Source organism: Taudactylus pleione, unplaced genomic scaffold (genome assembly GCF_031769625.1).
Source record: "Taudactylus pleione unplaced genomic scaffold, aTauple2 ptg000216l, whole genome shotgun sequence".
NCBI classification, from domain to species: Eukaryota; Metazoa; Chordata; class Amphibia; order Anura; family Myobatrachidae; genus Taudactylus; species Taudactylus pleione.
In genome coordinates this window covers 9,056,218-9,080,503 of record NW_028284618.1, presented here as the reverse complement: position 1 = coordinate 9,080,503, position 24,286 = coordinate 9,056,218, and the positions used below count along the sequence as shown (strand labels likewise).

Here is a 24,286-nt window from a genome sequence, read left to right as displayed (position 1 = left end):
ATTCTTCTTGGTTTTGGATCTGGATTTATCTTCTCGTTTTGGATTTGGTTTTGCAAAACCACCTTCATGTGTTTTTTATTTTTGCATCTAGATAAATATATAAAAAGTTATTAAAAACCGCTAAATTCATGTAATTTATGCAATCCAAAAGCCAAAATTCGGATTTAAAATCCAAATTCCGAACCGCAAAAAGATCAGAACCGCGGGTTGGGTTTTCCCGAATCGCCTCCGGAGATCAGAACCGCGGGTCGGATCTATCCAGATTCACGAAATTCGGGTGGATTCGGGGTTCTGGAAAACCGAACTGCACATCTCTTATATACATATATATATATATACATATATGTATAATTATTTTTTTTTTTAAATATATATATATGACTATGTATATAAAAAATAAGCAGTTTGGTTTAGCACACTGACTGTGGCTTTTGTCACAGTCAGCTTGGTGATGATAATAGAATTGATGTCCACAGGCTATAGGCTGGAACCATAGGTGGGGACCAGGTGTCACATTATCTGCAAAGCTGTTTGGATGGGTTAATTGTCAGCTTTTTGCTTCCTAATTCACATTTGATTTGAGAAATTGTTTTAAGGAGGTTGGCCTGGGCATCCCGGCACCGAGCCCTGGACTTCAGCCCTCATCAAGAATGCTCTCTGCAAAGCGCATGCTTCCGTGTCTCTGGGTACTCCAACCTCTTCCCACAGACCAAAGACATACTTGAATGTTCATTATCTTCTGGCTAAATTCACACTGTTATATGGGTGCATATTTTGGCTGTGGCAGATTCATTAGATTGTAAGCTCTGGGGGCAAGGACTGATGTGTCACTCTGAATAAAATTCTCTGATTGTGCAGCAATGCATGATTATAACAGGACATTAAAGATGTTAATACCAAGAATGGTATCTCTGCTGTGCCACAAACGTGTCCATAACTGTGGACGGTCCTGAATTATATATTCCATTTATAACTGTGGACGGTCCTGAATTATATATTCAATTTATTTATTTGATTTGTTTTTACCAGAAGCTAATACTGTACGTGAGTGAAATGTGATCTATGAATGTGTTATTATGTAATAATATATGCTATGAAATTAATGTTTAGAAACAGCTTTAAGAAAATTCCTGACTCAGGAAAGATTGGGAATTCCCCAAAGTTTTCTTCCACAAACATTAGACAATGGGAGGGATATAAATCTGGCTCCTTACTCTACCAGAACACTTCACATTCTTGGCTGCAGCATTCTGAAAGTCCTTGGACAAAATAGCACAGCTCCATAAAGGAGAGCAGCGGACTGCACAATCTCTGAGTGTTCATCGTAAAACTGGATAATAGACACCGAGGTAAGTGCTGATTCACATTACGTAAAGGTGATATTATTCTACTGTATGTTCAACATGATTAAGTTTATTCATAGCCCTTTGCTTAAAGACACAAACATATTGTATCTGCTATTTTACGTTTAGTGAAACTTTCCTATTATTATTATCCTTTATTTATATGGTGCCACAAGTTCCGCAGCGCCTTACTCAGTACATAAACAAATAAGCACACAAGAAAACAGATATTAACAGTACAAACAATGCAGGACAGATACATGATTTATACAGTGGCGTCCCTCCCCACGGTGACACCCGGTGTGGGGAGGGACGACATGCGCGCGGCACCTGCCGAAATGGGGGCGTGGTCTTCGGGAGGGGGTGTGTCGGGTGTGTGGCCTCGCATGTCAGCCCTTCGGGAGGGGCGTGGCCTCGCGGCGCGAACCCGGCCCATGGCTGTGGTAAACAAAATGTATGATACATTAGGTATCAATGGGGTGGTGCCGCCGGGTGGTGCAGGAGGTGCGGGCATGGGCAGTGCCGACTCCCTCACTGACAGGAGCCGAGTGCTGCACTTAATGCTATAGTGCAGCACCCGGCTCCTGTCACTGAGGGGGATCCTGCACCTTGGTGTCACCCCTCGGCGGGTGACACCCGGGTGCAGGCCGCACCCCCCGCACCCACCTTGTGACGCCACTGGATTTATACATTGCTGTATAACACTTAGATATGCTGTATATTCAAGTATAATTAAGTGAAGGAGAAGCACATGACGGAAGAGGGCCCTGCTCATGAGAGCTTACATTCTAAAGGGGAGGGGGCAGACAAACATGGGTGACACAGATGGGCTGGATACAAGGGTCACAGTAATATAACATCTATGGAAAGGTTAGTCTAAACTTAAGAAGAAAAAAACAATGAGTTCAGCAAAATTGCACCAAGCCTCATGATTTGGGGGCCACAACCAAGGACCATTTGAGAGGTCATCTCGCTGCGTCATTCGGTAAGGCATAGTTGGAGTGGATAAGCAGATTGCATGGGGAGATCAGGAGGGATGTGGGCAGCATTGAAGATCCAGGTGCAGGCACAATCTCCGAAGCGCACGCAAGTACAGACATTTCCGAGCCATATGCAACATGGTCGCTTTTTCCATTGCAGCTAAAGGGGGGAATCTGGGCGGAAATGGGGTGTACGCACACTATTAAAGACAAACTAACCTATAAATAAATCAATTTTTACCTACTTTTAGATTTTCCTCTCCAGGAGATGCCCGGAAAGGAGATGCAGGTGGGCAATGATGGGGACAGACTACCAGCATCATTAAGTCCCACCCCCTATGATAAAATGCTGCAAATCCTGCACATTTACATGGGAACGGGGCCAAATTATGTGATTCTCTCATTAGGCCCTGCCCCCTACTCGCGGACCGCCAATCCACGGAAAAATTCTCCCCATTCTGGCCCCTTCACTAGGAAGAGAGTGAGGGGCAGAGGGTGACAGGGAGAGGCAGAGGGTGATTGGCATACGATGACAGGCAGATGGTGACTTAGTGGCTAACAGGAAAAGGCAGAAAGTGCAGGCAGAGGGTGATGGGTAGAAGATCATAGGGAGAGGCAGAGGGTAACCTTCATTCGGGCAGTGGCAAGTCACTAATCAGAGGTCCTCTCCTTTCGTTTGTGGCACTCGCAATCTCACCGCCTTGGCTCTCCAATCTCTAGCTCTCTGAAGGCAAACGTGAAGGCAGGCTGTCTGGTGGGAAGAAGATTGAAGCATTTGCAGGCATCACCTGCATGATGACTAAACCGGCAGGGACTAGCTCACGGAGTGGCTGTGGCTGGAAAGGGAACTGGGGCAAGAGCAACAGTTTGAGGCTTTGCCTCACAAACTGTGCGCACACCAGTGGAGGGGATGGGCTAACACCTCCTTTCCTCCAGCTGGGCCTCTTTATGACGGCCTACGGCAAACTAGGGGTTCTATTTATCAAGCAGTGAAAAGTGTGGAGAAGTGGACCAGTGGAGAAGTTGCCCATAGCAACCAATAAGCTTTGAAGTAGCATTTATCAAGTACAGTCTATAAAATAATAGGTAGGAGCTGATTGGTTGCTATGGGCAACTTCTCCACTGGTCCACTTCTCCACACTTTTCACTGCTTAATAAATAGACCCCTAGGAGTCAGTCTGAGTCATTATTAGTACCTGGGTAGCCTGGATAATGCCACCAGCTACGGGCCCCTTCATTGCGAAGGGCCACCACTGTTATTTCTACCCCTGGTGCAGGGTGTTGGTGCACAAGGGCCCCTAGGTTTATGGGGGCCCACACCCTATACCCATACATTATACTGACCTCTCTGGAGACTGGCATTTCAGAAATCACCAAAAACATGGTGCGGGCTGTCATATTATCAACTCAGCGTGGGACCCAAAGCAGAGACTACTCTGTAACTGAGCCGGCGAGAAAAGCGGGGAACCGGACGGAGACTGCACACAGCCCACCTCCTCTCTTAAATTTGCCTATGGCACTGCAGCAGCAATAAAATGACGAATGAGTGACAATATGCCACTCATTCAGTGTTTTACTGTAGTTGCCACCTAACCAATTGTACCCTAGGCGGAATCGGTATGCCGACGCCAGCATCTCGATATTTGTACTTGTTACAGCAGCTCTATTGTATAAGACAACCTGTATTTTCAGCTTCCCTGTAGTCGTCCGTTAGGATTTTAATCTAAAATTGGCTTATGAACAATAACAACAGTTTTACCAGTCAAAGTCAGAAGAGAACTTTTTTATCTCCAAAAGCTTTTAATCCAGCGTTGGATGTGCACACCTACAGAAGCAACGTATGCAAACATCCTATAAGGAAGATAACGGTGCCAGAAAACATTACTCGTTTGCATAAGTAAATTAAATGTGGGCATCAGCAATACTAGACATATGAAAGGTGTTTATTTTTCTGAAAAAACATATTTATGTTACATAATACTGTAATATAACATCACTAAAACATAAATAGTTTTTTAATTTGCAGTCAGATATATCATACTATATATTATATGCTTTCCAAAAAATAATTTTTGAGCAGCTGTCACAATTTTTCATTATATTATTTTTAAATTGTCCAGAAACCAAGTACTGTAATCTGCTAAATAAACACATTTCCATTTAGAAAATCGGTACAATTTAAGATGCGTATCCACTAGCAGATAGTGGAATGACAGAACGATTACAACATTGTAATCGTACAGTCGTTCCTCTTCCCCTGCAGTGCCTACACTGAACGATATGTTGATCAGTGTAGGCACACTCCCATATCCCTGAACATGACCAATCTGTCGTTATCGTCAGATTGACCAGCATGTTCAGGCGATGATTGATGTTGAAAATGACCAGCGGGAGCGCACATTGCTGGTCGTTTCCGACATCTTCATGTCCGATTTGTGCACGATTAATGAACGATTGAACGATAACTATATCGTTATCATTCAATTGCTCATTTTTATCGGCAAGTGGATGGAATCGGTATGAAATACCGTCGGCCGATTCCCGGCAGCGGCAGGCCGACAGATGGGCAGATCCCGACAGCGGCAGCCCGTCAGCGCTGGAAATCCCGATCGTCCTCAGGTAAGTATATACTAACCTAAGCCCCCCTAACCCTCCTTAGGGGTGCCTAACCCTAACCTCCCCAAAAAGTGCCCAACCCTAATCCCCCTGTGTGCCTAACCCTAACCCCCCCCTTTCCCGCTGCCTAAACCTAAGTCCCCCAGGGGGGTACCTAACCCTAAGTCTCCCTCCCCCTAGCCTAACCCTCCCGGGGGGGTGCCTAACCCTAAATCCCCCCGGGTGCGCTAAACCTAACCCTCCCTGCCGCAAGCTTTAATAGAGCCGGAAGCTCACAACTGACATCACTCGTGATGTCAGTAGAGCCGCCCCAAACGGCAGGCGTTCCTTCGAGAACGCCTCCGTTTGGCCAGCCACCCCCCTCCCCGCCTACAAAATGGGGTGAGCTATCGATCAACATCGACAGACGCCCTGTTTCTAGCGAGCCCCGGAGCGAGAGATTTTCTCGCTCTGGGGCTTGCATGCGCACTGCCCGCCCATTCACCCGCTTGCGAGCGCATAGCGTTTGCGAGCGGGTCTGAATCAGGCCCACAATTCACAAACACAGAAAAAAAGATTTTTATATTATTTTTGGAGTGCACTTTGGGGGTTACACCACCCTTTAACAGACGAGCCAGCCGGCCTTTGATTTATGACAAAGGCGCACGCTTGGCAGCTACTGCGCACACAATTCACAAACACAGAAAAAAAATATTGTTTTTTTGCACTTGGGGGGAGCACCCCTGATGGACAGATCACCCCCTGGACAACACTACAGCACCCCTTTAAGACTACAGCCTTTATGGGACACTGCACAACACAGCCCAGCCAGTCCCTATAGACTTTGGAGTGGAAACAGTCCCTATGGACAACTGACTGCACAACACAGCCCAGCCAACCCTAACTTCCACTCTCCCTTTTCACTGTCCACAGCCGGAGTGAAAAATGGCGCCGATGCGGGGACCTTTTATAGAATCCAAAACCCGCGAGATCCGACAGCAGGATGATGACGTAATGCCTCGATTTCAGATCCGAGTCAGGCGGGAAAACGCGAGCTGGACTCGGTTCTCGGCTTGGATCAGGGGGGTTCGGATTTCTTAAATCCGAACCCGCTCATCCCTAATATATATAGTATATATACAGTCAGGTCCATAAATATTGGGACATTGACAGAATTTTCAGATTTTGGCCTCTATTCACCACCACAATGGCTTTGAAATTAAACAAATAAGATGTGATTTAACTGCAGACTTTCAGATTTCATTTGAGGGTAATTACATCCAAACCAGGTGAACGGTGTAGGAATTACAACGGTTTCTATATGTGCCTCCCACTTTTTAAGGGGCCAAAAGTAATGGGACAAACTAAGCAATCCTAAATCTAACTTTCACTTTTTAATACTTTGTTGCAAATCCTTTGCAGGCAATTACAGCCTGAAGTCTGGAACGCATAGACATCACCAGACGCTGGGTTTCATCCCTGGTGATGCTCTGCCAGGCCTCTACTGCAAATGTCTTCAGTTCCTGCTTGTTCTTGGGGCATTTTCCCTTCAGTTTTGTCTTCATCAAGTGAAATGCATGCTCAATCGGATTCAGGTCAGGGAATTGACTTGGCCATCGCATAACATTCCACTTTTTAGCCTTAAAAAAACTCTTTGGTTGCTTTTGCAGTATGCTTCGGGTCATTGTCCATCTGCACTGTGAAGCGCCGTCCAATGAGTTCTGAAGCATTTGACTGAATATGAGCATATAATATTGCCCGAAACACTTCAGAATTCATTTTGCTGCTTTTGTCAGCAGTCACATCATCAATAAATACAAGGGAACCAGTTCCATTGGCAGCCATACATGCCCACGCCATGACACTACCACCACCATGCTTCACTGATGAGGTGGTATGTTTTGGATCATGAGCAGTTCCTTTCCTTCTCCATACTCTTCTCTTCCCATCACTCTGGTACAAGTTGATCTTTATCTCATCTGTCCATAGGATGTTGTTCCAGAACTGTAATGGCTTTTTTAGATGTTGTTTGGCAAACTCTAATCTGGTCTTCCTGATTTTGTGGCTCACCAATGGTTTGCATCTTGTGGTGAACCCTCTATATTCACTCTTGTGAAGTCTTCTCTTGATTGTTGACTTTGACACATATACATCTACCTCCTGGAGAGTGTTCTTGATTTGTGAAGGGGTTTTTCTTTTGTCATCCACCACAGTTGTTTTCCGTGGTCTTCCGGGTCTTTTGGTGTTGCTGAGCTCTCCGATGCGTTCTTTCTTTTTAAGAATGTTCCAAACAGTTGATTTGGCCACACCTAATGTTTTTGCTATCTCTCTGATAGGTTTGTTTTGATTTTTCAGCCTAATGATGGCTTGCTTTTCCTGATAGTGACAGCTCTTTGGATCTCATATTGAGAGTTGACAGCAACTGATTCCAAATGCAAATGTCACACCTAGAATCAACTCCAGACCTTTTACCTGCTTAAATGATAATGAAATAACGAGGGAATAGCCCACACCTGTCCATGAAATAGCTTTTGAGTTGATAGTCCCATTACTTTTGGCCCCTTAAAAAGTGGAAGGCACATATTGAAACTGTTGTAATTACTACACCGTTCACCTGAGTTGGATGTAATTACCGTCAAATTAAATCTGAAAGTCTGCAGTTAAAGCACATCTTGTTTGTTTCATTTCAAAGCCATTGTGGTTGAGAATAGAGGCCAAAATCTGAAAATTTTGTCAATGTCCCAATATTTATGGACCTGTATATATATATATATATATATATATATATACATGTATAACATATATATATATATATATATATATATATACAGTGTATATACATATATATATATATATATATATATATATATATATATATATATGGGGGAATGGTATAGGATAGGGTCCAATAACCAGCACTAGGTTAATCCAGCCGGGGCAGCTGATTTATGGCAGGGGAAAGCACGGTGTGGGGTCCCACTGTCATGACAGCAAGCAAGCAACCCTTGACTGGTCAGCCAAGGGCTTGAATCCCTAGGGAAATGGGAACCCCACAAAAAATTGTGTACCCCCTCTCCAATGACAACCAGCTCGGGACTTTGGGCTGGTTGTTATTTTAACCCTTTCACTGGCACGTTACATGTCAGTATGTGCACCCCATGTGTTCCTGCCTATATTCATTATCACACTGCTTGATTGTACTGAAAATAACTTTCCTATGTTTTGCTCTTGCCAAGCGAATTTTATATTGTTGTTGTTTTTTTTTTAAGAGGGGTTGGCAGACAGAGATTTGTGCTGGTACTTTAGTAAAATATAACTTTCATTTATAGCAATTACATTATGAGGGAGGCAAATTTATAAATGTTATTTTTCATGATTTAACCTTAATTAATTTTGCAACATGATTTCAATCCAAGAAATGTATGTTCTAATATATACATGAGTACTAAATATGTATGCACACTATTATATATAAATACAGTATATATTAAGTGGATTTTGGCATTTTTAGGGTGTGTTTTTTTTTTGGGCTGTTACTTTTGTTATTTTAGAATGTATTTAATTTGTTTGTTTTCAGTGTATTTACTTTGTGTTTTAATTCTGAGACTGATGTCAGATGGGCACTTTGAATGACAGTTTTCCAATCACTCCATGTTGTCACATTAAAGCAAATACGGGAATTCTTATCCCATGTCACACAGATGCGATTATGGTGAGAAAATGTTGAATGCAGCATATTCGGAACTTAATCCCTCCCATGTGAAATGATATGCGCTTTCCCTGTTCACTAATTCGTCAGCATGGGAACAATTGAGTGCTGTGATCGGTAGCAATGTTCTAGCTTTAATAGCGCTAGCATTTAAGTGCCCCCCTGACATCACACTAGAATATGTGTTGATTCAGCTGCTCTCTTCTGTGTTGAACCGAGGTAATCAGTCACCTCATTACTGTTGACCCTGGCCTTCATCATTACGGATAAGATTGGTACTGCAATTTACTGCAATAAGTCTTGATGGTTCTTGAACTTGGATTTATGCCTGAAATCACTTGTTGAAACCTCAAAAACATACTGCTCCTGTCATTTTCCAGATTGGTTGTGAATAACTAGTGTACATGACTAAAATCTGTAACAATTAAAACAAACCGTAGTACATAGTGTTTCCATGGTAACAGATAAGGGAAGTCAGTTATTCTGGTAACAGTCTATTTTTTTTTAGATTTCTACAGGTGATTTCAGGTTGATGACGTTTCTCAAGTACAGTAACCATAGTTACAGTAAGTACTGTAGCAGATCACAGAATATGTATTTTAATTTTAATGTGTTACGTCTGATATGAATTTCTGAATTCAGTGTATTATTTTAAAGCATCTGATATTCATATTTTACAGGAAATGGATGATTCATTAAATTGCATTCCGCTTCATCCAAAGGAGTCTACAAAACAAGTTGCTGTCTGTATTTTCGGAACTGGAGATTTTGGTAGATCTCTTGGGTTTAAGCTGCTCCAATGTGGCTACACTGTTATCTTCGGAAGCAGAAATCCAAACTCTTCTGACTTTATCCCTAAAGGAGCAGAAGTTCTAACCCACGTAGAGGCAGCAAAGAAGTCCAACCTCATTATTTTAGCCATTCACAGAGAGCACTATGACTTTCTGACAGCTTTTGCTGACATTCTGCAAGGTAAAGTATTAGTAGATGTCAGCAACAATCTGAAAATAAACCAGTACCCGAAATCTAATGCAGAACACCTGGCCAGTTTGCTACCAGGAGCTAAAGTGGTCAAGGCATTTAACACGGTCTCGGCATGGGCCCTGCAATCAGGAACTCTAGATGCAAGTAGGCAGGTAAGGATTATTGTCTATCTCAATTTCCTTTATCTGTCACGGTTCCTGGACCCTGGCCTCCAGTACCTGCAGCGTTTCATTGCTCGAGTAGTTCCTTAAAGTATTTATAAATTGATCTTTAAACGTTTTTTATTATGAGCTAGTTTATTTGTTTACATGTTATTTTTGCAACACCTTAATATTATTTTTTATTTTTTAAGGTGCTTTAAAGTAAAGTCTGAGGGCCTGATTCAGCAAGGAATGCAGATGCTTATACGCACACAATCGGCTGACTGTTGCATACTGTGCATGCATATGCATCGCAGTGTACGTGTGTGCACTAACCACTGCGATCGGGACAGCGATCTGCAGACCCATGGCATTTCAGGAAGTGCCGTTTGTGGGTTAGGACAGGGGGTGGTCGGGCGAACGCAGACGCGCCAATGCATTTCAACGGCGTTGCAGGGGCGTGCATAAATTAGCCACTGCTATACCATACGTAGCCTGAGGCCTCATAGCGTGCGCTGAAGTAAGCAATTCCTGAGTGAGGTCTGACCTGCCTTAACTGGGTGTATGGGTCCGATGTTACCGATTGTTTTGCTATGTTGGCAAAGTATATGGATGTGAGTAAGGGGAAGTGGGAATCCTAATGTTAGGCTGCGATCGCAATGCGAATGCCAACATTTACATATCACCGCTGATATTAGCAATCGCGTTGCGTGCGTATAAGCAGAATAGTGATCCGTAGTGAATCAGGCCCTGAGCCACAGACTGAAACATAGGGGTATATTTACTAAAGTGAAAGTATTCAGAAGTGGAGATGTTGCCCATAGCAACCAATCAGAAGGAACATGGGCCCGATTCAGAGGTGGCATCAGTGCCGATGTTTTCATAATTGTGTTTATCGGAGGTCTGCGCGTGCGTCAAATTACATTACCATTGATGGTTGCCGTGAGGACTTGGACGTAGTGTGATTGACAGTCAGGGGGCGTTTGTGGGAGGGATCTGGGGTGTGATGGCTCATACACAGGCGTGTCGTAACCGTTTAGGGGGGGGGGTCGCAGACTTCCATTCCAATCCTGTACGTAGTATAAATGGCTCCATCTTCTCAGTTCCCATGGCCATTTTACGTGACCATGGGTTGCTCAGATGGTTGATTGTCGAGCAACGTGCATCTGATGGTTGCGTCTCTGTACACAAGCTGCAGACTTGAGAAGCAGTCAGTGGACTTCATTCTAAATACAAAGCTAGTTGACTGTTACACTTGAATATTTTCGCAAGCACACTGCGCACTGGATTGCAGCTGAGAAGCCATTTGCATGCACCTCTGAATCAGGCACAGGGTCTCCAATGAAAACACAACTGGGTTAACGCAAAATTGAGTACAAGTCAGTCTTGCAGAGATATCTTGCGTGTTGTTGGCCTACACATTAGACTACACATTGTGAATGAAGGTTTGTCAAGTGGATAGTTATGGGGCATTGGCACGTAGGCAACGTTTAGTGGGTACGTGATGATGGAAATACTGTACAGGCTATGCACAGAGGCGTAACAACGACTGATGGCATCCAGAGCAAATAAAAAAATGGTGCCCCTTGAAAACTGATCTATTCTGATATTGAGCCGCAAAATAAACACACACCGGAAACACAAATTAAGGCAGAGCTTCCCAAACTCTGCCAATACGGTCCAGACTAATATCATTAATACCACACCCCTTCAACCTCCATTGGCTAAACCTGTGTGACTGACACAAAGGCCAACCCTCAGTCTTGTTGTTTAATTCACTTCCAGCATATACAGTGTGTGTGTGTATAGTGTAAATAAATATATATGTTTTTAATGATATGGTTAGCTTAATAATGTATGTTAGTGAGGATGGTCTACTCCTTCAGTCATTTCTTTTAACTATTTTTTTATTGTATTATTATTATTATTACTACTACTACTACTATTACCATTTAATAATTACTGTGATTTTAAAACTTGATCTATCACACAACAGGTTTTCCTGTGCGGTGGTGATGCGAAAGCGAAAGAAGCGGTCACAGAGATTGCGCGTTCTCTTGGACTCACACCGCTAGACCAAGGATCCCTATTGGCAGCCAATGAGATAGAGAATTACCCACTGCAGTTATTTCCAATGTGGAGGCTTCCTTTCTACATCTGTGCTGGATTCACAATATTAATCTTTCTCTATTGCCTAGTGACTGAAGTGTTCTATCCCTATGCTACAGCCAAAGAGGACACTTCCTACCTTATTGCAATTTCTATTCCCAACAGAGTGTTCCCAATTGTGTCTCTTATACTCCTGGCCTTAGTGTACCTCCCCGGGATTATCGCTGCCATCATCCAGCTCTACAGAGGCACCAAATACAGCCGCTTTCCAGACTGGCTGGACAAATGGATGCTCTGCCGCAAGCAACTTGGATTGGTAGCATTGGCTTACGCCTTCCTCCATGCTATCTACACGCTGGTGATGCCAATACGCTATTATGTACGATGGAGTTCAGAATATTATCTAATCAAAAAGGTAATTCTTTTTTCTCATTGTACATATTGTGCATGTATGAAGAAGAGTGAAACCACCCGTAGCTCCTCAGCGGTTATAGCGATTATAGAGCTCTTTATAGTAGAGGAGAGACGTGTAAAGGGATACAGATACGTCCTTACACATCTTTGCTGCAGTCGAGCTAAAAAGTCTCTCTCGGTGCACCAGCTCCCATGGTATAAAGTGCTACAATGTAACGGCTGCAGCTTATTCATTCTAAGTTCCGTTGTGCTTCATATACAGACTTAGACACATTTTTGGTAAAAAGGATGGCCAACGATTGAATAGCATGGGACCTGGCGGCTCCCAAACGCTAGGCAAGTCGTGCTGCGTGGTGTATTGAGGCTAGATGTATGAGGACTAGAAATGTGCGCTGACACCCCCATCTTTTGGTTTTGGATCTGGATTCATCTTTGCGTTTTTTGGTTTTGATTTCGAAAAACCACCCTCAAGGTTTTTTTTTTTGGATCTGGGTTTTTTTTTTTAAACTGATAAAAAGTTTTTAAAAACAGCTAAAATCATGTAATTTATGACTCAAAATCCAAATTCCGAACCGCGAAAAGATCAGGACAGCAACTCAGGTTTTATCAGTATCTCCTCAGGAGATCAGAACTGCGACTTGGATCTGTCCATATTAACAAAATTCAGGTGGATTCGGATTTCTGGAATACCGAGGCGCACATCTCTAATGAGGACACATCTGTATAATCACAGAGTCTAAATATCTTACTGGTCTGTGCATAAAACTCTGCAGGGGTAACAATGGGATTTAAATATGGATTTATTTATTATTATTTATTTTATAGTGAGTCAATATACTGTATTTCTGGTATCTAAAGAAGAAAGAAAGGCAACGCTGCAACTTGGGTCAGAATCCTTTGCAGAATACTTTTTTGCCACAAAAGCACAATAGCTTAAAATCAACAAAGTCTAATGGTGCGTATCCACTTACAGACATAGAAACGAGTGCACAATTACGACATTGTAATCGTGCAGTCGTGATGTGCCTACACTGAACATTCAGTCGATCAGTATAGGCTCATCAATCATCCCTGAACATAGGCAACCTGATGGTGTCGTCAGGTTGACCAGCATGTTCGGGCGATGATAGATGTCAAAAACGACCAGCGGGCACGTGCATCACTGGTCGTTTTTGACATTTACATGGCCGATTTGCGAGTGTAACAAGCGATTGAACGATAACGATGTCGATGTCGTTCAATCAGCCTGTTTAATCGCTAAGTGGATACCTTAGGATTATAAGTAAATTCTGAGTCAGACAGATCTTTGCCAGATCTCGCATTACATAAAATGAGCATTTTGGGGTGGGAACTGGGAGGCAACAAAGCGATTTCACTGAACTGTTCTGTCATGTGGGAGTGTCGTGGGCATGTAGCTAAAGATCCGAGCTTTTCTGAGTTGTGCGTACTGTGAAGGGGAGACTGTTTCAGACAGATCTTTTGTACCTAGTGTGGGGCTGGTCCATGTGCCCATACTAATGATGGCGATCACGGCTTTGGATGGAAACACAGTGGGCGCAGATGACTACTGATCCAGGAGCCAACACTCACTCTTCTTAGTCCTAGCACTGGATTCTCAGGCAGCCAGTGACTTACAGCCACCATCTGTGTAGTTCTGACAGATCCTCCGGACTTCTGGGCTCCTGGATGGTCAGAAGATACAGTAGGTCTGTTACTCTACGCAGGACTAGCCATTTAGCTGCATTATCATGAATACTGGATTAGCCACAAGAAACTTGCTGACTCCATTACTTATAGATGACAGATGCCAATGTGCCCACTAGTGAACGATAATATACTGTATATCTAAGCCTGTGTTCACTGAGATAAATAACATAACTAAATCAACTGCTGTTTATGCTTAACAAAGGTTAAGGATCAGAATAATGACCAACTTTGGAAGGTTCCTTAGACATATTGAGGCATTGTGTGATTGCCTACAGTTATATTGGTATTAGGATTGAAAGGGAGACACAGGTCCTTCAAGATAAACTTTCATAGCTTAAAATGATGTAGATTCAAAGGAAATGTGAAACAGAATTTCAAAAACAATAGCAAATTAATTTTGATAGGGGAAATAAATCAGAAACGGCAATTAGATCATTTTCTTGGATAAAGTATACTATAATGGTCTTATAAGAAAATCACATTTTTTTCTGTTAACAAATGTACCCCCATCACATCATGTGGTAAGGAATTCCACAGCTTAACCACATTTACAGTAAAGAATCCTTTCTATGCTGATGTCCCTGTTCTAGTCCTTCCTTCAAAAGTAAGACTCAGTAATAGAGACTTTGCTAGTGTTTAAGTCAGCAAAATCTCTCTTCACCACTTGATAAAAAGTGTCCTAAGTCTGGCTTTTTGACTTAGTCACATACAGTAACAATATTAGTTTCGGTGTCAGAGAGTTGTTTGGGTATAAAAATGAACACATGTACATTTTGTGTGAACTCTGTAGCGTGGTGGCTAGTGGGTAGAATAGAATAGAGTGCTGTTATTTTGGGGGTAATTGCCTATGTAAGTTAAGAGAGTGGTTCTGGGACTGGGAAGCTTGCCTGTAAAGCTGAGTTTTCAGGGAATGCTTGAGCCCCTGTGTTTCAACAAAAGTCGAATTGGTAGTTATTTTAAAACAAATGAAGAGATGGATGTGAATAAACAAGGTTTAACTTTTTATAACACCCAGACATATAAAAAGGTTAAGGGTCATATTAAATTTTCCCGCAGTCGCAAGTTTTTTTCTAATTAATTGCTGGGGAGAAATTAAACCATGGTAAATTCTATAGGAATTATCAAAGCTTTTTTGTAGGGGAAAATCTCTTCAGAACCACTTAGACACCCTCCCTAATAACTTCAGCACTGTTGTTTTTTATGTGTAACTTTTGTGTGGTTGATAAAACCTAGAAAGACCCTTTCACACATAAGGACATCTGAAAGGTGTGCGATACCTCCCCCTGAAAGCACGGGCCAATGCTTGGTGTTTGACATCTATGAGGACATCGCACAAAAAAGTCCTTTTTTATCGGAAGAAAGAAGCTAGACATCATGCTTTATTTAAGAAATTTTTTTTTTTTTAAGTTTTAGTGTTCTTTCAGTTGATTAAGAAACCTGCTGCATTTAATGACAATTTGTAAAATGCCTTGAAACATTATATCAAATTTTTTGCAAATATTTAACAGACAGGTAAATTATATTGCTGTAGTTGTGGATTTGGTTGCGTCTTGTACCTACAGTGCGGCTGGGAAAAAGACCCTCTTTCATTTTTAAAGAGAAAATGGATTTTTGTTTTTAATTTAATTAAATTTTTAGGGGGAGATCTATCAAAACCTTCTAAAGAGGACAGGTGGTAGTAACCAAGCAGCTATCATTTTGTAGAATTTACAGATGCGCCCAAGTTCATTGTGGCTGATCGTGCCACAAACGCGCGCGTGCATTGCGCTATGCACCACGATACGCTATGGCGCATCCCCGATTGCTGGAGAGTGTCTCCATTCAGTTCTATGGAGACGCGAATGCTCATCTCCGATCGCGGGAGTGCGTCTACCATTCATTCCTATGGAGACGCAAATGCTCGTCTCCGATTGTGGAAGTCCATCTCGTGCCACGCCTGGCGCGATTCGCTGTGCTACAGACAAAGATGTAGCTGGGCACATCTGTACTTGATAAATGATAGCTGATTGGTTGCTATGTGCAACTTCTGCACTTGTTTTGATACATCTCCCCCTTAGTCACTATTTGTGCCCATATGTAATTATATATTATGTGATAAATGTTACTTATTAATACAACTGCCAAGACACAATTCTCATATATATATATATATTAGGGGTGAGCGGGTTTGGATTCCTGAAATCCGAACCCCCCCGAGCCCCCCGATCCGAGGCAGATCCGAGTCAGGCTCGACTTTTCCCGCCTGACTCGGATCTGAAATCGAGGCAAAACGTCATCATCCCGCCTTCCGGGTCTCGCGGGTTTTGGATTCTATATAAGGTACTCGCGTCGGCGCCATTTTCTCACACGGCTGTGGACAGTGAAGAGGGAGGGTGGGAGTTAGGGCTGGCTGGGCTGTGTAGTGTAGTGCAGTGTAGTGTTGTGCTGTACTGTGCTGCGCTGCTGTTGTCCAGAGGGGCTGTGTCCACTCCTCCAAAGTCCATAGGGCCTGGCTGTGTTGTGCTGTGCTGCTGTTGTCCATAGGGGCTGTGTCCACTCCTCCAAAGTCCATAGGGGCTGGCTGTGTTGTGCTGTGCTGCTGTTGTCCATAGGGGCTGTATCCACTCCTCCAAAGTCCATAGGGGCTGGCTGGACTGTGTTGTGCAGTCAGTTGTCCATAGGGGCTGTGTCCACTCCAAAGTCCTGTGCAGTGTCCCAGTCCTAAAGGGGTGCTGTAGTGTTGTCCAGGGGGTGCTCTGTCCATCAGGGGTGCTCCCCCCAAGTGCAAAAAAATACATATTTTTTCTGTGTTTGTGAATTGTGTGTGCAGTAGCCGCACGTGCATCAACAAAGTAGCGCCAAGCGTGCGCCTGTGTCATAAGTAAAGGGCCGGCTGGCTTGTCCGTTAAAGGGTGCTGTAACCCCCAAAGTGCACTCCAAACAAAATAAAAAATTATTCTTTTTTTTTCTGTCTTTGTGAAAATGTGTGGGCTGTAGCCGCACCTGCATCCTCAAAGCAGCAGTGACAAGCATGCGTCTGACTGTTAAAGGGTGGTGTAACCCTCAAAGTGCGCTCCACAAAAAATAAAAAATTCTTCTTTTTTTTTCTGCCTTTGTGAATTGTGTGGGCTGTAGCCGCACCTGCATCCTCAAAGCAGGGGCGACAAGCGTGCGTCTGTCTGTTAAAGGATTACATCGGTGACAGCATCCAAGTAGGCATGTCAGACAGTCCGTACCTGTACTGGCCAGAAAAAAATGCAATTTGGAGGCCCCTGTACAAACTGACTCTAGTTTACCTAAGTTGCCCCCCTCCAGTGTGTACTCTGAAAGAGTGTTTAATGCAGCCAGGAACCTTGTTAGCAAAAGACGTAGGAGGTTGCTTCTACAAAATGTGGAGAAGATGATGTTCATAAAAATGAATTATCAACTCTTCCAGGGAGACCAGCCTCCAGAACGTACAGAGGGACCTGTGGTGGTGGATTCCAGCGGGGACGAATTAATACTCTGTGAGGATGAGGATGTACACAACACTGAAGAGGGTGAGGAATCGGTGGATGAGGAGGATGAGGAATACATCTTGCCTCCGTAGAGCCAGTTTGTGCAGGGACAGATTAATTGCCAGCTTGTTTTGTGGTGGCCCAAACGAACGAACCAATCATTTCAGCCACAGTCGTGTGGCAGACCCTGGCGCTGAAATGATTGGTTTGTTAAAGTGTGCTGTTTATACAACATAAGGGTGGGTGGGAGGGCCCGGGTGGGTGGGAGGGCCCAAGGACAATTCCATCTTGCACCTCTTTTTTTTTGCATTATGTACTGTTTGGGGCCTAGTTTTTCAAACTGCCTTCCTGTCTGCCACTGCAGTGTCACTCCTGGATGGGCCACGTGTTTTTGCCGCCCACTCGTGTCGCTTAGCATAGTCATCCAGCTACCTCGGTGCAACCTTGTGGACATAAAAACACTATTGTGAGGTGTGAGGTGTTCAGAATAGACTGGAAATGAGTGGAAATTAAGGTTATTGAGGTTAATAATAGCATAGGAGCAGAAAAACCCACAAATTCTGTGATTGTAGCTGTTTTTATGCTTTTTTTCAAAAAAATACAGATCCAAAACACAAAACCCAGAACCCAAAACACGGAAGGGTGGTTTTGGCAAAACCAATCCAGATCCAAAACACGAAGAAAGATCCAGATCCAAAACCAAAACACAAAACACGAAAAGTGGCCGGTGCACACCCCTAATAAATATACAAATATATATATAAAACCGTTGGAGTACTATATTATGTACAAATAGGGTAAATGTGAATTATGTATTTACTAATAATAATAAGCCATATCTCTATCCTATTGGGTTACACATACACTTTCCTGAAGTAATCTTGGTGCATATGCTAATGTTGTATATATGGATGCATCTTGAGTCGCACATGCACCTATAACAATTTTTATGTGCAAGCTCTTTCTGCATGCGCTGTGTTTTGCCAAAAGCTTCCAACTTTACATAAGGTCCAAAGTTTTACCATGTTATTGTAAACCCAAGTAAAGGTTTCACTGTGTCTTGTTTGCAGATTAAAGACAATAGCACATATCCACTTTTAAACCACTATGCCTGGCTTTCCGACTCCTACGTTGCACTGGGAATACTAGGTTTTTTCTTTTACGTGTTACTGGGTATCACGTCACTACCGTCAGTAAGTAATGCTGTCAACTGGAGAGAATTTAACTTTGTACAGGTAAGTGTACATTGTCTATACTGTATAGCCTTAAATAATAATATGCACAAGTTTTTTGTAATTAGATTCTCTAAGACAATTGTAGCATTGATGTTATTAATAAACTTTAATTTTATAAGGCCAACATATTACACAGCGCTGTACAATCAGGTATGTCATTACCTACCCCAGTGGAGGTTGAAATATATACAAAAATATGCAGTAGGGTCAATTTAGTTAGGTGCCAATCAGCATGATAGTATGTTTCTCAACTGTGGCAGGAAACTTGTCTACAGCAACTATGTAACAGACAATGGGGGAGATGTATCAAACTTTGGAAAGAGATGAAGAGGGGCGAGATAAAGAGGTCTATGTACTTAGCCTTGGAGAGAGATAAAGTGGACAGAGATAAAGTACCAACCAATCAGCTACTAACTGTCACAATACAGGCTGTGTTTAAAAAATGACAGTTAGGAGCTGATTGGTTTGTACTTTATCTCCGTCCACTTTATCTGTCTCCAAGGCTTAGTACATAGGGGTCTATTTACAGAGTCAAAAGTGATAAGATAGTGATAAGGTGCCAGCCAATCAGCTCCCAATTGTCATCTCACAGGCTGTGTTTGAAAAATGACAGTTGGGAGCTGATTGGCTGGTACCTTATCACTATCTTATCACTTTTCACTCTGTCTCTTAACACTGCTTAGTAAATAGACCCCATAGACTCCAAAGTACCAACTGTCACAAAACTGGGACTAAGGGGTCTATGTGCAAAGCATTGGAGCAGAGATAAAGTGAATGGAGATAAAATACCAACCAATCAGCTCCTAACTGTCATTTTTCAAACACAGCCTGTAAAGTGACAGTTAGGAGCTGATTGGTTGGTACTTTAACTCCATTCACTCCATTCATTTCGACTGTGCCATGGGCACAGCCATGTTAGTTCTGATCAGCTGAGCACCAGTATCCAATCACTGCCTGTCTGCTCACATGACTGATTCCTCCTATCCTCTGCAAGAGAGCCCTATTTAAAGTTGTGCCTGCCATTAGCACACCGTCGGAACAATGTGGAATAGTACTCCTCTATGTGCTCACTCACCAGAGTGTATCTACTGTCTCTGATCCACTGCCTGTATCTGCGGTCCTGTCAGCTAGACCTCTGCAAGCTACTGCCTCTGAGTCTGTGTCATCTACTCTGCAGTATATCACTATTACAAATATGCTGCCTGCACATCTTCAGCCTGTGTTCAAGCTACTGTTTACCTCTGGTCCCAGCCCGGTTCAAACTGCTTCTTCATTGTTAAAGAAATGGTGGTCGGGGTGGAAGATGGAGCTAATGTGGGAGAACCATATGAGTGGTAAGCAAGAAATACTTATCCAAAAAAGATGATCGATCGGAAGTTTGTCCTCATTGCTCAGATGTTAACGCGCTCAATACATATACAGACGATCCCATGGACATGTGAAGAAAAAGGGGTGATAATACCGATGCGTAGTATGGTAAAATATAAAGATAGTAATCAACACGTCATCTTGTTGACGTACCGAACTCACTTTAAAGGAGATGGAAAACGGCATGTGTCAGGGTATCTTTTAATCAGAAAAAATTCTGAATACCCTAACCCCCTTCCGCTAGCCTACCCCTAACCTTCCCCGGGGGGTGTCTAACCCTAAGTCCCCCCGGGGGTCTCTAAACCTAACCCCCCCATCCACGGGCTAAGTGTTATACTTACCCAGCACATGACGATCGGGATGATGGGGGTCGGTTTTCTGGCATCAGGATTAAGATAGGTGTCAGTATTTCGACGCCTATCTTAAGTCCCGTGTTGTGGAGGTAGTGTCAGGATTTAGACCGACGGCATTGCGTCCGCCGGTCTATTAACTACATCCCGTTTTACACTAGAACTGTGTAAGTAATGTATGAACCCTGCACCTTTCATTTAAGAGAATTTTTAAGGGAATACTTAAAGAAGTCATGTTGTGTTGGTGTTAAAAGATACCTTTACATATGTTTTCTACCCCATAATACTGTAAGTAAGGTACGAGTCCTCGATATTACCACCTAAAAGAGTACCTAAAGAAACTATTCAGATTTTTTTCTGATTAAAGATACCTTGACACATGCCATTTCCGTCTCCTTTAAAGTGAGTTCGGTACACTAACTAGATGACGTGTTGATTACCATCTTTATATTTTATATTTTACCATACTACACATTGGTATTATCACCCCCTTTTCTTCACATGTCCAAGGGATCGTCCGTATATCTATTGAGCGCGTTAACATCTGAGCAATGAGGACAAACTTCCGATTGACCATCTTTTTCAGATAAGTATTTCTTGCTTACTACTCATATTGTTCCCCCACATTAGCGCCATCTTCCACACTGATCACAATTTCTTTGCCGATTCATTTGGGATCTTGTTTTGGGATAGATCCAAAGGTGTTGGTTAAGAGGCGGCTTTTGACACAAGTGAAGCACCACGATTCTCCTTACTTTTCTATTTCCACATGCTTCTTCATTGTTGCCTGAGAGTTTGTCTCATCCACTCTGCAGCATATTGCTATTGCTAGTATCCAGTCTGCAGACCTTCAACCTGTGGGCCCAATACAGACCCGCTCGCTGGGATGCGTTCACACTTAGCCTGCTGATGTTTGCAATCTGCGCATGCATATAAGTCACAGTGCGCATGCGCGAACCAGTCCATGCGATCGCGAAGCGATCACCCCTTGTACATAGATGCCTCGCTAGAATGAGTGACAGGATGAGCAGTTTGTGGGTGCTGACAGGGGGTGGTCGATGAAAACGAGGGTGTAATGGTGCGAACGCAGGTGTGTCTGTGCGTCTGAATGCCGTTTCAAGGGCGTGAATAATTAAGACGCAGCGTCATCAGACACGTTAGATGGCTGTTTTACACATTGCTGCATTCGCAGTGCTTGTGGTAGGGTATGGTCAGCCAGAAGTGCTGCGTATGGGTCCGATGTTACTCGATGTTACCGAATACTTTAATACACTTCCTGGCAATGACGTGTGTTACTAAGGGAAAGTGGGTGTCTTGTGACATGCTGGTGGGCGTCTAAATACATATAGTGATCGCACGCCAAGACATAATGGGCGTGCTAATGTCTTGCTGTGCGATTGCAGGATTTGCATACTTTGGCAGCTGACGACTGCATGCGAATGCATCTAGCGAGCGAGTCTGAATCGGGCCCTATGTTCAGTGCAGCTCTCTTCCTACAGTCTCAGTCTGGTTCAAGCTGCTGATCTCCTCCGCTTCCTGTCTGTTTCAAGCCATTGTTCTCTTTCAGTTCCAGTCCGGTTCAAGCTCACGTTCCTGTCCAGTTTAAGTTGCTGTTCTCCCTCGGTTCAAGACCGGATTAAGCTCCAGTCCCAGTCTGGTTTAAGATGCTGTTTATTCCAGTCCCAGTCCAGATCAGCCTGCATGCCTTCAATCTGTGTCTTTCATTCCAGTCCCAGTCTGGATCAATCAGTATAGGTTCAGCCTGTTGCTGCATCTTTGCTCCAGCCTGTGCAGTAGTCTGAAGTATTCTGTTTATCCTGTAGACTGTAATAGTGCTTTCAAGTGCCAAGTCTGCTGTTATCCCGACTTCAAGCAAGTCCTCTGATTACAACTCGCCTGCTCATTGCATGATCAAGTGGACTATTCTTGTATTGTACTTCAGACTGTATTGCTGCTCAGTGAGACTACTACCTATCTCAGCCCCAAACCTGCTTCTGGAACTCTCTGCTCCTCCTACCTTCAATATCACTATTAATGATGGTTGTTGTTCTGAGGGTCCTCTCTCTGAGGGGTAAATTTACTAAAGTGAGAGTTTTTAGAAGTGGAGATGTTGCCAATAGTATCCAATCAGATTCTAGCTTTTATCTTCTAGAAGGTGCTAGTTAAATGTTAAGTAGAACCTGTTTGGTTGCTATGGGCAACATCTCTACTTCTAAAAACTCTCACCTTAGTAAATATACCCCTGAGTGTTGGAGTTCATGCTAAGTTTCAACTGAAGTGGTCAATTTATTGATGGGGACTGGGTACTGGATCTATTTCCCTCTTTGAAGAAGTAGGCTCCAGGCACCCAGCTCTTTAGTTTTTAGTGAATTCCAGGTGGGCTAATTGATTATCTGTATTACTCACTGTTCTGCTCCCTGAGTTCTCAAACACTGGTTCCAGCCACTTGATCCTGTGTTCAAGACTAGGGGTTGAGTTCCAATCAGTTGGTTCCAAGGGCAGACTGGGAGCCTTCCAGTCATCTGTGACCTCTTAGATGACACATAACATGTGGGTCCTACCCATGAGTAGACATATAATCCAGCCACTTCAATTCCCGTACACCTCCTTAGCCCAGTCCACGTGTTCTGACTTGGATCCGAATATTCAAACCGTGACACCAACCAATCAGTTCCTAACTGTCATTTTACAGGCTGCTAGAAAAATTACTGAAGCTGACTGGTTGGTACTTTATCTCTCTCCTTTTTGCAATATCTCTCTCCAAGACTTGAAAATGTATTGTAACTTTCTTTCCCTACCACAAACACAGTTTCTTAAAAAATACCTATTATTTTTTGCAGTCAAAATTGGGCTACCTGACCCTGGTTTTGAGCACAGCTCATACCCTTGTCTATGGTGGAGACAGATTTATCTTTGGACCCTTCTATCGATGGTGTCTTCCCCCAGCTTTTGTCCTCTCCTTAATTATACCATGTGCAGTTCTTGCAATGAAGTTCATCCTTGTTATTCCTTGTCTGGATCAGAGAATCACAAAAATCCGCCAGGGTTGGGAACGGAGAGCAAAGCATTAACCAAAGCTGTCTGACGACGACACGAAAAAAAGCATTCCATTGTCCACTGAACTGGAGTCTCGCTGACATTAGCCAATGCTAAGAATATAGGTGGTGTAACCTTTTGTTATTACACATCATTATCTTGTGTGCTTATGTGTTCTTTAAAATGTAAGCAACTATCAATGAGAAACCATATAACATGCAAGCTACATTACTAGAGTGCTGCAATGGAATATTAACAATTCCATTGCAGATCACATATTATATTCCATATACTGTACACATAACTGTATTTTCTAGCAAATAAGACATCCTGAAACAAACTTAATATATACGAGGGTGGTTCAATAAATAAGGTAACATGACCTCTCATTGCATAAATGTATTCAACTCGTACATACAGTATAAGTATAATCAATAGTGTGGCCTTGGTACCGATTTATTTATCCACATGGTCCCCATACTTGTCTAAGCATTTGTTCCAACGGTACCTCAAGGCATCTATCCCGGCATAGAAGAGATCAGTGTCAAGCGCCTAAGACCAGGACATGCCGTCTTGCTGATCTTCATCGTTGGTTGCGAATCGTCTTCCACTCAAGTGCTTCTTCAATGGTCCAAAGAGATCGAAATCACTCGGTGCCAGGTAAGAGCTGTAGGGAGGATGGACCAGTACCTCCCAATGGTAGCAGGCTAACAACTCACACGTGCAAATGGCTGAGTGTGGCCTGGCATTATCGTACAGCAATACGACGCCTGTTCACAGCAACCGGCTCAAGTGTCACAATAGCAGTAAGCTTCACAGTATCTCCCTTGGTGAGGAATT

General features: G+C 43.1%; 1 protein-coding gene across 1 annotated transcript; it reads left to right on the top strand.

The window, feature by feature from the left end:
• Positions 1-1,271: 1,271 nt before the first annotated feature.
• Positions 1,272-23,604, top strand: LOC148517491 (metalloreductase STEAP4-like). Its single transcript, XM_088478664.1, has 5 exons — positions 1,272-1,349; positions 9,308-9,763; positions 11,748-12,275; positions 18,528-18,692; positions 23,251-23,604. The coding sequence occupies exons 2-5, from the start codon at positions 9,311-9,313 to the stop codon at positions 23,479-23,481; spliced, it is 1,377 nt and encodes a 458-aa protein (XP_088334790.1). The 5' UTR covers positions 1,272-1,349; positions 9,308-9,310; the 3' UTR covers positions 23,482-23,604.
• The last annotated feature ends 682 nt before the right edge of the window (positions 23,605-24,286 follow it).